This window comes from Temnothorax curvispinosus, unplaced genomic scaffold (assembly GCF_003070985.1).
Source record: "Temnothorax curvispinosus isolate PA1 unplaced genomic scaffold, ASM307098v1 QBEX01013138.1, whole genome shotgun sequence".
Taxonomy (NCBI): Eukaryota; Metazoa; Arthropoda; class Insecta; order Hymenoptera; family Formicidae; genus Temnothorax; species Temnothorax curvispinosus.
Genome location: NW_020222918.1, coordinates 1,910,212 through 1,923,260, shown reverse-complemented (window position 1 = coordinate 1,923,260; position 13,049 = coordinate 1,910,212). Strand labels below are relative to the sequence as shown.

The window sequence follows — 13,049 nt, the reverse complement described above, 5'->3', positions numbered from 1 at the left end:
CTACAAATGTATTCTTAATTTAACTTTACTGTCAGCATGGCAGGAGTATTAATCAAATATTCTTAACATATTTAGAGATAGAAATTGTCTTTCTCACAAGCTTTGAACTTAACACTTTTAACAAACAAGTTCGCAACTTATCAAGTAATAATATTAATTACAATAATATTTAGATAATAGTTATATATATATATATATATATATATATATATATATGTATGTATATTTATTCATATACACAGAATATCCCAAGTTAACCAATTTTGTAAGAGAGAAAGCGATCTTTTTACAATTTAGAAAAAATTTAGAATTCGTCTTTTCTTGGTTAAAATATTAGCCGTTTTAGTAATATAACATAATCCAAATTAAAATTTCGCTGAGAAAAAAATTTACTTGAAGAATAGGGTCCAATTTATTTGTGCTGCTAAAAGATAGTTGCGATTAGCAATCGTTTATTTTAAGTTAAATTTATAATCAATTTATAGTTCGTTATTAAGGAAAAATTGATCCCAATTTGCTAAAAAATTCACAGATATCAGAAACTGTGGTGATCTTGAGACATGCTGTATACATTTCAATAGACAATTTCAGTGCACAATTTATTATATATGAGCTATATTCGTTTTTTATAATTCATCATAATTTAACATTGGAAAATATATTAAACAAAATAAAAAGGATTTTTAGGCGCGACGCATTATATAGCGATCTCTCATCTTCCAGCTCGATGAATATAAATTTAATATAACGATATAATCACAAAAAAAATGTACATTATATTCACATACTAATCCTATATTGAGGATATGGATGTATCACATTTAATTTATGATACTATTTTTCAGTCCAACGAGAGTTTGCGTTTTAAAATACTTAAAGCAAGATTACTGCAGTCTATGATGCATACAATTAGACTATACAAGATTATGTAACAAAATTAAAATCTGTGTTTTTTCTTCTCTATATGTCAGTCACATCCAGAATTTGAAATTAGTACTATAATCAAGCGTTGTGACACTATTGTAAGCACGCTTGAACCTTTTCGATCCATTCTTGTGCTGTGGCTGCGTCAGCAGCGCAAAAGTTGTATGTCCGTCTGTTTGTACGAAGCTGTAAAAAAAATAATTTTATCATGTTTGCAAAAATTACATTTCAACAATATTGTATAAAAATAAATCGATTCGCAAAATTGAAAAAAGCTATGAATCTATAAAAATTACTAGTATAAAATTTATATTTTTGTAATTTACTTGAAATGATTGATCTTGAAAAGTGTTAATACATTTTTTATAAAATTTTTTATTTTATTTAAACCGCGTGTATTTTTCCACCAAAGTAGAATATGTACTTACATCGAAGAAGGATTTATCATCTGTTTTCTTTGGTGGTCCTGGCATTGGCGCAGCTGGAGTGACAGATACCACCTCAGCTAAATCTATAATATGTGATTTTGTAATTTACACTTTGTTCTACTTTTAAACTTTATGTTATATTACCCATATTTTTTTAGTTCGATTACATACCTATATATCCTTTACAATGCGAGTCTTCCACTGCGTCGTAATATCTCAGTTGATGTTTTATAGAATCTAGTACGAACCATCTTTGTTTCCAGCCCTTTAATAGAGCTCCTCGTTTATAAAGATAGCCCTCGTGCGTTCTATTTTCCGCCACATTACTCGAGAATTGTTCATAATATTGCTGGGAAGATGTTTGTATAGTTGTCACACCTAATAAGAAAAAGATCATAATAGTAGGTACATAGTAGTGAAAATAGATTGAAGAGAATAGTTGTGGCACAACTAGAAAGAGTAGTTTATGTGAGAAATCCTCAATTAGCCATTTAGATTAATGAAATGAGCGCATACTTGAGTTTACGCTTCCGTTATCGCCGCCACTTCTCGTAAGTGTGTGAGTCTGGAGATTATCCGTCACAGCTTTATATTTTGTGCAATTCTTTGGCACAGCATCCGCGCATTTGTCGTGACACACATGACCGCAATCGATGCATCTCAATCCAGCCTTCACAGGGCCCCATAATACGCCGGAACACGCGTCGCAGTGAGTCGGCGTCGCGGAATCCAGTCGTTCGAACCTTTAGCAAATGTTTGCATTCATGGTATACGTAATCAACGAATCTAAGCAGATTCTACAGATTGACATTGATGATATGATGATACCTGTGTGGATGCGCATAAACAGAACCTTCGTTTCCGGTAGTATTTCCACCGGCAAGTTTGCCACGCAATAACAGTTCTAAAGTAGAACGTTTATGAATCAATCGACCGTGATACCGTACGAGTGCCGTGCTGAATGATGCGTGCCGCTAGAAAAAAAGAAAATCGATAACGATTATATGGTTTTATAATAGTTAAAATTATGCCGAAATATATTCGGACTGTGACGAAGTCTCAAAACTTAATCTTTGACACATCGTAGATAAGAAGAAAAATATAATTTAAAAATAAATTACACAACACAGTATATATACAGTGTCAAATATATTTTGAGTTTTTCTTGCGATGATACTCGCGAGAATAACTTGGTATAAAGAACTGCATGAATATTCTGTTGCGACTTACAGCAAGGGAGTCAGTGTTCGGCAACTCGAGTTTATCCCAGAGGACTTTCCACTTTTGCGGTAAATGTCCCAATTCGGTTTCCAACTTGTGAATTTCTTCTAAAAGATGCGAAAACTGGTCGGGCACCATTGTGCTGACTCCGTCGTATCTGGAAAAGATGGTAATCTGTAATTTCGCGAGCGATTTCTTCACGCGAGCGTTGAATGTAGCATTTATATACAAATAATTACCCCTGAGTAACCACTTTACGATTGCTCTTAACCACGCCATCCGCAGCTTCGGCCTCTTCCTCCTGCTGGGAATCCTGCTGCAGCACTTCAAGATCATACGCTGGACCGTGTGCCAGTTCTTCTTCCAGGTAAAACTGCCAGATGTCCAAGCTCGGCAGATGCGAGACTGGTCGCAAAACAGGATTCTCCGTGTTCGGGGTGTACATAAAATTGTAGAACAACGGACATCTCGCGTGTTGTTTCTCTATGTAATCAAATATACTTTGTCCAAGATTACAGCCAAGTGTTTGTTTGTTCGTTCCCGCTAGTCTACCACCAGGATAGATCGTTTCGTCGTCGCTACCGGTGTCCACGCCCTTGTGATGACTTGTCAAGGAACCTCTTTTATCCTCTATGGCGGTAATGCCGCACTCGACTCTATCAAACTCGCAGTCCAATAGAAATGTACGAAAGCGGCAGGACACCGAGTGATAAGCTAAGAACTTCAAATAGTACTCGTTGAACTCGAAGGCCAGAGGAAATTGTTTCTGTATTTGATGCACTATGTCGAGGAACTGTAGAAACGTAGGTGTGAAGTTTGTCGTTTGCGAATTCGCGGCGAGGTTGCTCCTGTGGCCGAATCTGTGCCCGAATCCAAGCCACTCCTTTTCGATCAAGGTTCTGAAGCCGTCGATCGTTCGGTAATGCGGATCGAGACACACCTGCGCTACGGAACAAACGGTGGTCGTAGTGTCCCAACCATCTTCCAGGCAAACCGCCACCGACGAGCCCTGCATATCCATGAGGTCTATGACTGCCCCCGCTAGCTGCATCAGGCTCTGCAGTTGCTGCAACCACTCCGAGCTCTCGATGAGTCTGTAGAAACTTTGATCGGGTTCGACGTTCGGTGAGCTGGGCACGCACGCTCGCATCAGCTTCTTAAATGCAGCCTTCGTGTGCCTCACGTCGTAATATTCTACCGGAATAAAGTCCGTCTTGGGAGTGGATTCTGCCTTGACGCCTTTCATGTGTGCCTTCTCGCCCAGAATGTAAAGAGCGGCGCGTTGAAACGTGTGAACGCATTCCGTGCCGCTGTCGGAATCCGCGGAATGTCTGACGGTTCCACGCTGGTGATGAACGGAAGTCAAGGAAGCCTGCGAATTGTGTCTTTTGTCTTTCAAAGAACCCCATCGACCGAAATTCTTGGGACCTTTGCCGCCCGACGAACTGAGAGTGCCGAGGGGTTTGTTGAACGGATTGCGACGCGATTGTTCAGGCGTGGCGTTACGATCTTCCGCCGCCAGTAATAACGAGTCTATACTTAGAGAGCTGTCGGACATACCCCAAGCGGAACCTTGACGCAGTACGGAGAGCGGGGTCGCGGCAACGAGTGCCATCATGTATTTCTCTTGCTCCAGAGAAGAGGTAGTCTCCGAGGACGTGGTTTTTAGATTACTGCCGGAGGTCGGATGGGCCTTCAGCATGCCCATTACACCTTTCCCGTGATAACCGGCGCCCCTAATTAGCAACGCCTTTGTTCGCGGATGTCTCCAGGTGACAACTGGCATTCTACTGTGACGATGAAGTCTGCAGAATCGTCGAATGCTCTCGTCCGACACGGAAGTGGGCACGATCAGAAGCGCAGGGTAGCTGCGGCAAATCATGTAAGCGCAGTTCACCGAGGTCAGTCGGAAGGGTTCGTTGCGACGATTGTTGTGCGGTCCGTTCGAATAGAGGCCCAGTCGGTACCAGTCCCGGACGTAGCTACGCTCGGACAAACGTTCGAGGGTCTTGGCATCGGTCGGAGGTTGCGTCACCACCCCGGGTATCTCGAAATCGTCCACGCTGAGATCGTCGTCGTGGCTAAGATCATTGCTATCGGTCATCGGTAGACTCATTCGGCCAGGCGACGTCATGTACTTGTTGTTGCTGTTGATGAGATTCATATTCGGTAGCACGTACTTTTGCCGTTTGGACGATTGTTTCGGTTTAAAACCGGCCTTTCGCGCGGTCTTCAACAGCGTTTTTTTCGCGAAACCCTTTAGGGTAGCGTTTTTCTCCTTGCCCTTGTGATGTGCCGTTTGCGTGACCAAGACCTGACCGTTGAAGGCGAAATGATGGAAGATGTGCGGCGGATATCTAGCTTTGTGCACCAATTTCCTCAGAGTGTCGATATTCTCGGGCGTAACTTCCTCGTCGAAGGCCAATTTTATCAACTGGAACGTGCAAGAACGTAATTGTAGACCCTCTTGAAGGCATTGATCCAAATGCGCCAGATGTTGCACAGCGACGCGCTTTTCCTTAGTCAAAGACGTCACGGGGAAAGCACGGACGACCAATTGCTCGCAGGCGAACGGATCGCAAGGTATACCTTTGAACACTATCCTGTAATTCGTGAGGAAGATTGCACCCTCGGCTGGCAAGAGAGGCGGTATCTTGGGCAATCCTGAGGAACTTTCCTCTCTGCCGTCCGGCAGCAGGTAAACGCGCAAGCCGTCCATTATCACCTCCTCGCCAGGCAGCATGTTTGGCGTCAAAATCTTCGGCTTTTGTATCGGTGGCAGTCTCTTGCTTTCCCTGTGGACTGCCTCGAGCGTCTCGATGTGCATGTGAACAACACCCGGGACCATTTGATGCAGGCAACGCACGTGCTCGGCGCTGACGCCGCCCTCGGTACACACGCGATCGACGAATCGCGAGACCATCCGAATGACGGCACTGCCGGTCTCCCCCGGGTCAGTCTCCTCGAATCCGGATTCAGCGTCGCCGCTGTCGCTTGCCACGCTATTCGTAATGCTGTTACTGGCGCGTTCGTCGTCATAGATGTGATCTTGACGATGCGTCTTTGAGCCGATGTCTAAAGGTACTAGTAGATAGACCATTCGATTGGCATAATGAATGGCCTGGCTGTACATGGTGCTCTCCTCGCTATTAACCAGCTCTTTCTGTTTCTCGGGATCGATGGACAGCCAGATCCGCATCTGATCCGCGGCTATTTCCAGCGCCGACGGTTCCTGAGCCTGATAGATGGAATATCGATCGCGGTACGGAAATTCTTTCCCATCCCGCGGACTGATAGGACTCAGAATACCATCGTTCATAAGTCTGGGTGGCGAATTGTCACCCGGCAGATACAGGCGTTTGATGTCTTTCTGAACGTCTAAATAGAAGGCGTCTTCCCAAAATTGTTGATTCTGCCATACCGGATGCTCCTGGATGCAGGTGTACGCGAATTGAATTACGCCGGTGCACAACTTCCTACAGAACGCGGTGGCGAGCGGCAGCAGTGCAGCGGCGACTCCGTGTTCATCCATCGACGAGTCGTCTTGCAGCGCGCAATTCATCAGACGCACCACTAGATCGAATTGTTGATGCTCTAGCATAGCCTTGTTCCCGACTACATGTTGCGACAACTCCATGCAGAGCGCTAACCGTGCCGCTTTGCTTTTCAAAGCTCGCAAGACAGCTGGAAACGTCTTGCGAGCGTCCGAGATCTTATTCTCGAATATACAGTTGATACAATTGCGTAATACTTCTAGTCTACGAGCGGAGTTGCTAACCAGGTGCCTAGTGTCATGAACAAATGAAATGTGCGGACCCATAGGCACGATGCGAGGTTGAATCGGCCTCAAGGACGACAATCTGACTTTGAGATTATTCTTCGCAAGACCCTCGTCGATGATCGCTTGAACCTGCTCCGGATTGATACGTGGCAAGAGAGGCTGATGAATCCTCGCAAACGCACCCTCGGGTGGCTTCAGGATCTTCTGCACGTATGGTTGAGGATTCGGGTTTTCGTTCAGATATAACTGTTGCGCTAGTTCTTGGATGTGCGTCAGTATAACTCGATGATCCTGCGCTTCCTGCTTCAACTGATCGCTCAAATTACTGTACAATTCGTCCCACACGTCGCAAGGTCTCCAGGGTGGACCTCTTTCTGCGATAAAAGATGTAAAAAACATGCAATCCAAAACTCTCGTGGTGAAATCGCAGTCCGTTAAACCCCTCTCTCCCAAAAATGCGGCTTTGTGAAAAGTGATAACAGCTTTCGGATGTATTCGTATCAACGTCAAGCAGCTCCGGTATCCTTGCAACAATTGAGCAAAGGTTCTCATAAACACTGCTCTGAGTTCCTTGTCGAGCATGGGAGAATGCGGAGCTCTCGTTGCGAGCGGAGGAAACGCGTAATCCGCGCACGCCAATTCTGGCTGCAACACCAGAGATAACGCATCCTGCGTTTGCGAGAGCAACGGCTCCGGTAGTAAAGCAAGCGAGACACCATCCGGAACTGTTAAGGAACCTCCGTCCAGATCGGCAACTATTACATCCATCTGTAAATAAGGACGATTATAAATAGCAAACGAGAGTTTAAATTAGAATAAATGGTTTCTCAAAGTTACATAAAAGTTTTCCTTACAAGTTCCGCAACTTCGTATTTCAACGAACTGTGTACCCCCATAATAAATGGTGTTGGAGTACTAAGAATTTCGACTAAAGCCGCTGGCAAAAGAGGAATGTAAACATGCGAATATCTGAATGGATACATCAACGCAGTTAGGGCACGACACCCTTCGGTCAGTCGAGAATAACTGGCAGAATGGAAAAGTATCTTGTGTTCTGTCATGACTGCGCAAAATAATACTAACACATTGCGAATACCTAGAAATAAAATTATTTATTGGTTAGTAATATAATTGAATATATATTGAGTTGTGTGTATAAATCATTGCAAATTTCATGTTTCATCACAATCACGTTCTTACCTAGTTGCTGAAATAATAAATTTACACTAGTATGAGTTATGGGAAGAGAAGGACTAATTGGTGGTTGAAGTGCCTGACGATCCCCTGCTCCGATGCTGAATCGTACCTGTGGCCCACCAGCGGGAGGTACTTGAATACATCCTAATATGTTTCCAACTAACGTCTCTAACGGTATACCAAGATTTTCCACGTACACCGTGTATATAATACCAAGACAATTCTGCAAGAATAATAAATCATTATTAATAAACTACCAGGAAAACATAGTTGACGATTTAATTACATTAAATGTATAATTAAATATTTTCACATACTCTAAATGTTTCTATGTAATCGAGTCTGGAAACCAGCACCAGACATTTGGGTGCGTACATAATGCTATGATGCGCAATGGCGGGTATCGCCCTGACCAAGGGCCGACTATCTCCATCTACGGGATCTTCTTCCTCGTCCACAGGTTTGCTTGGCACGATCGATACCGTTTCATTGAAGCACATGCAAGCGCAGTAATGTCGATTTGCATCGATATCCGTCAATATTGAAACAAAGAAGCGTGGCTCTTGCCTTTCCGTCGACAAGGCCCATCCTTGCGGTTGACAAAACTATAAGGTAGGACACAATATGTAAATAACATGGCGACATAACAAATCTGTCTTCCAAAAAAGAAATAGTTTTACCCATTCTATTCCTTCGATGAAAGGTGTATCTGGCCAATCTTTCTCTGGGAATCGTTGTAATATTACTCCACTACTCACACCACCCCCTACAATCACAAAAACATGCACATATGTAAAACAGATGCACATATATATTATATATTTGTTGATGTGCACAGTTAGTGCAATAGCAAGTTAGTAGAGCATTTGCCACTGAGAATTTGTTACATGTAGTTGCAGAATGTTAAACCAGTTATATCTGTCATTTTCAATTGTACACTTTGTTCAATTTTCAATACCTGGACATCTAATCATCATTTATTTTAACGTAGAAAATTAAATTAAACTGAAATAATACTAAAGAGAAAAATGGTGAATCTTGGTCAAGCGCAATCTTTGACAATGACTTACTTTCTTTCTCGTGATCGTAGCCGACCACTACAAAGTAGTCGGCTAACCGAGACATCTCGGTGTATTCGTGGGGCTGAGTGGGGGTGGTTGCGCTCAACATCCCACGTCGCGTTTGTTACACGTGATTTCATGGACCGTGGCCTGCCGCCTGCCTCGTCGTGCGGCTTAGCGACTTGACTTGGTCTACCTTGTGTCAAACGTGGAGGCGATGTACACACGGACACGCGTCAACGCGGGGATCGATTTGAAAATGTTCCGTACATCGTCACGTCACGTAGCTCCCGCGATTGTTCCACGGGATTTTTCCTACGCTCTATCAAGTAATGCGTGAAAACGTCAAGTTGCCGTAAAATTACGGAATTACGGAAGCAACGCCGAGCTCTCGCGCATTTGCGTTAGGAAAGAATGAAAGAAAAAGAAAAAGGAAAAAAAAGGGAACACGAGCGAAGAAATTTCGCGTGCACGAACACTTGCACGAACACTCGCGCGCGTCTCACTCAACGATCACGTCGGTACTCGCTAGGCTAGGTCGCTACTGCCGCGTTTCGCAACGTCCCGCGGACGCGGACCCGCCGAATAACGATGCCACACCCCGAAACCTCAATCCATAACCTGCCAAACTCAAACGCCACATTGAGGGTTTGTTGAGCTCGCTACTCGCTATACGGCGAGAATACGGGCCGAAACATCCAACGATTACGCAAAACGAAGATGAGAGCGCATCGCCCGGGCGGCCCAGGCGCCCAGCACCGCCGCTACTCGAGCGGTCGAGCCTCGAGCGGCCAGGGTGGTTTTTTTTTCGTCGTTCTGCCGTCTGCCGGCAGTCGGCATCGCAGTGGATAACCGGATTGTGGACAATTGTGGATACATTATGGCTGCATTCGAGGAGCGCGCTATTAGCGCTATTGCATCATTCTGTCTTTATCGCTCATCAGGTGTAAAACAAGGATAGAACAAGCAAATAGCGCTAATAGCGCGCTCCCCGAATCCAGCCTACGTTCGATAAGCGCGAACGAAATTCTTTTTCAAGAATTTTGGAACGCACCAATATTTTAAAAGCGGAATTTGTCCATGGATTTACGTTCGAACGGTAGGTCGCAAATTTTTATGTATATTTCTGTAAATTTTTTTATTTCACACATTTATTGAAGAAAAGTGAGATTGGTTGTTGCAAATTTTTGAATCAACAAATACTTGAATATAATATTTAATTAACCGATGGTCGATCAACGCGTACCGAGCGGCGAGCAGTTCGCGTTGCGCGCGCGAGCCGGCAGCCCATCTAAATCAATCTTAGTTCACGGCAATCACATGAGGTAAATATGATTTTTCTCTTTGACACTTGGATTTGACAGTTGACAGACAGTTCGTCAGTCGCCACGATGAACAGGTTCGAATACGCTGATTCTCGGTTTATGCCAAACGAGGTTTATGTGAGACGTGATATGGTCGTGCGCCTCTACGACGGTGACACAAAGGTAATAAATACTACTTGCGGCTGAAAGGAACAGAATTTTGCCCAGTGGCTCGGAGAAAAGTGTGTGCTAGATGTTTAGATCTGATAATTAATCGTTCTAATTTTATACCTAAGTAGATATATTAATACTAAAATAATTTCTTATTTTGATAGACAAATTTCGAAAATGGTGAATTAATCCTAACCAGTCACAGAATACTCTGGGGCAGGCCTGGCGATATACCACGAGGTAATACCTGCTTGTCATTGTCACTTAGACATATCGTTTTCTTCGAAGAGGAAAATCCTGGTCCGTTTTCCTTCGGGCGTAGTAAGAAGATTGTGCTACATCTGTCTGAACCTGCAGTTGGTAAGATTTAAGGCCTAACGAGTATATATAGATATATATGGAAATTATTTCCAAGTTATTTAGTTAAATGGAACATTTGTATGTTTGTAGATAAGATGCCTGGTCCAACGGATAATAGCTTGTACAATTATGTTAAATTGTCATTCAAAGAAGGTCTCGATCCAAATTTTATAACGCAATTGTCCGATACCATTATGAGACAAATGTGGGAGTTTGCTCCTGCTCCTGGATTAATCGTCCCCAATGTACGTGATAATCAAGAAAACACAAAACTGCCACCTCGCATAAAAACCCGAACGGGTATTATAGGTATTGAAAGAAGTCTACAAGAGAAGCAGAAAGAAACTGACGAAAGTATATCATTGGCATTTCAAGATCTTACGAAGCTTATGGATATGGCTAAAGATATGGTGGCCATCTCAAAGACCATTTCGGCTAAAATAAGGGTGATTTTCAATAATTCCTTTGTAAAGCTGACAGGTTGAGGTTCATAATGCAGGATCATTGCAGGCAAGACAAGGAGATATAACGGAGGATGAAACTGTCAGATTTAAGGCTTACTTAATGAGCTTAGGTATCGACGATCCAGTAACGAGAGATGCGTACAAGAGTAGCAACGAGTACTTGGAACAATTAGCGAAACAGCTTGCATCTATCTTGGAAGAGCCGATAAAGGTTTGCAGGATATATCGCTTATTGAATGTAAAGAACGATTAAAGAAATGTTATATATCCGGTTTCAGGAAGTCGGCGGCATGATGACACTCACAGACGTTTACTGTCGTGTGAATAGAGCGAGAGGTTTGGAACTTTTATCTCCTGAGGATTTATTACACGCCAGCAGACAATTGGCGCCCTTAGGTTTACCAATTGTGTTGAGAAGTTTTGATAGCGGTGTTATGGTACTTCAAATTCGTTCTCACGACGATAATGCTGTCATAGATCGTATAACGGAATTGGTAAGCATTGAATAACACGATAAATGTAGCCAAAATTATTTAACTTCTTTACTGTATCTCCCACAAAATTTTTAGTTGAAAGAAAAAGGACCTATGACGGCCGAAGATCTTGCACAATCAGAGGGTATATCGGTATTATTAGCACGCGAACGATTGCTAGTCACGGAGAAGCACGGCAAAGCCTGCAGGGACGATTCGATAGAAGCTCTGAGATTCTATCCCAATCTATTTTTAGAGGAAATATCTAGTGAATAATTTTAAGCTATCACAAATATACAATTGATTGCCTTTTTGAACTAATGTTGGCCGCCATCGTGTAACACCAACGCTTCAAAGTTTTATATATTTTTTAAGTTTTCATATGTCCAAAATATGCAGTTAAATTAAACGCTGTTAAAATTTAATTATCTTGTCAAATATAAATAATACTTATTTTTAATTATTTACTTCTTTATAACGTTATAAATTTATGTAATTTTTTTTTTACAACTTCAACCTATTAATGTAATAATTACTTCCCTGGTAAGATTCACAAACATTGTATGAAAAGATACCTATATAATCGTATAATAATATATTTTATTTTAAAAATCAAAGCATTGAAAAAAATACGTACTTTATTGTAGTTGTAAATTGTATGAGATCAGAAATAAAATAAATTTTATATCTATGTTTAATTTCTGAACAGAAATAATTTTTCAAATAATAGGAAATACGCGTAAAATTCTACATAATAATATGTTTATTAAATTGTTGATAAAGTAAATAATAAGGTAACTGCATGCTTCTTAGATTTAACAGAATAAATTATTTATCAGATGAGATAATGAAATGCAAGGCGTTGTCCATTAATCGAAATATATATATTTTTAAATTTATTCATTAAACGAATTGTGTAAATAGAACCGCAACTATGATTAACAATGATTCGTGTACAATTAATAGTACATGACTTTCCGCATAAGTATAATTATGTGTACACAGGATGGAAATTATTTTCTAAAATAGTGGGCCAATGGCTTTTAAAAGTGCATATAGTGTTTGGAAAATTTAGAATTGATTTTTTTAGATGCAATTTTTTCACATTTTAACTTTTGGTAAATATTTGGACACAACCCTTTAATTTTTTTTAGTATACCGCTGTGGTTTATTTGCCATGCCTGTCCTTAAAAGGTTTAAATCTTAAATTAAAATTCTTTTAAAGTCCAGTTGAAATTACATACGAAGTAATACTTTGTTACTCATTTTCGTAATCTACATAATAAAATGTTAAGTCTATAGACTTTATTATTAATTATAAGTTATTAATTATTATAAATATAAGATTATTAATTAAAAATTAATTTGAAGATTATTGAATTATGAAAAATATTAAATTTTAACGAATTTTAAGAAGAAATTAATTCAGAATTTAAAAACATATCAACAAATTCTGATCCACTATTTCAGAGAGATACACCCTGTATTAGACACGTTACACAGCATACAAATGTCCAATTGCTGTACAATTACCGCCCACCATCGTTAAATTACACTATTTTCCACAAGTCAATGCAGTTATGATTTTCGTACAATTAATATATTATATAGTATACATAGTACAAGATATCGTATATATAACGATGCATCTTCCGCGAACATTAT

General features: G+C 41.2%; 2 protein-coding genes across 2 annotated transcripts; one reads left to right on the top strand and one right to left on the bottom strand.

Annotated features, from left to right (window-relative positions):
- Nucleotides 1–9: 9 nt before the first annotated feature.
- On the bottom strand, nt 10–9,375 carry LOC112463269 (myotubularin-related protein 13). Its single transcript, XM_025029554.1, has 12 exons — nt 8,622–9,375; nt 8,232–8,317; nt 7,869–8,156; nt 7,555–7,774; nt 7,209–7,450; nt 2,813–7,122; nt 2,583–2,730; nt 2,181–2,326; nt 1,869–2,095; nt 1,524–1,730; nt 1,353–1,435; nt 10–1,110 (listed from the first exon to the last, which is right to left on the bottom strand). Exons 1-12 carry the CDS (start codon nt 8,719–8,721, stop codon nt 1,018–1,020), a joined length of 6,150 nt encoding a protein of 2,049 aa, XP_024885322.1. The 5' UTR covers nt 8,722–9,375; the 3' UTR covers nt 10–1,017.
- A 628-nt stretch (nt 9,376–10,003) lies between these two features.
- LOC112463287 (vacuolar protein-sorting-associated protein 36) lies at nt 10,004–11,984 on the top strand. The gene is made up of 6 exons (XM_025029598.1): nt 10,004–10,099; nt 10,252–10,447; nt 10,538–10,893; nt 10,958–11,122; nt 11,190–11,405; nt 11,481–11,984. Exons 1-6 carry the CDS (start codon nt 10,004–10,006, stop codon nt 11,658–11,660), a joined length of 1,209 nt encoding a protein of 402 aa, XP_024885366.1. The 3' UTR covers nt 11,661–11,984.
- The last annotated feature ends 1,065 nt before the right edge of the window (nt 11,985–13,049 follow it).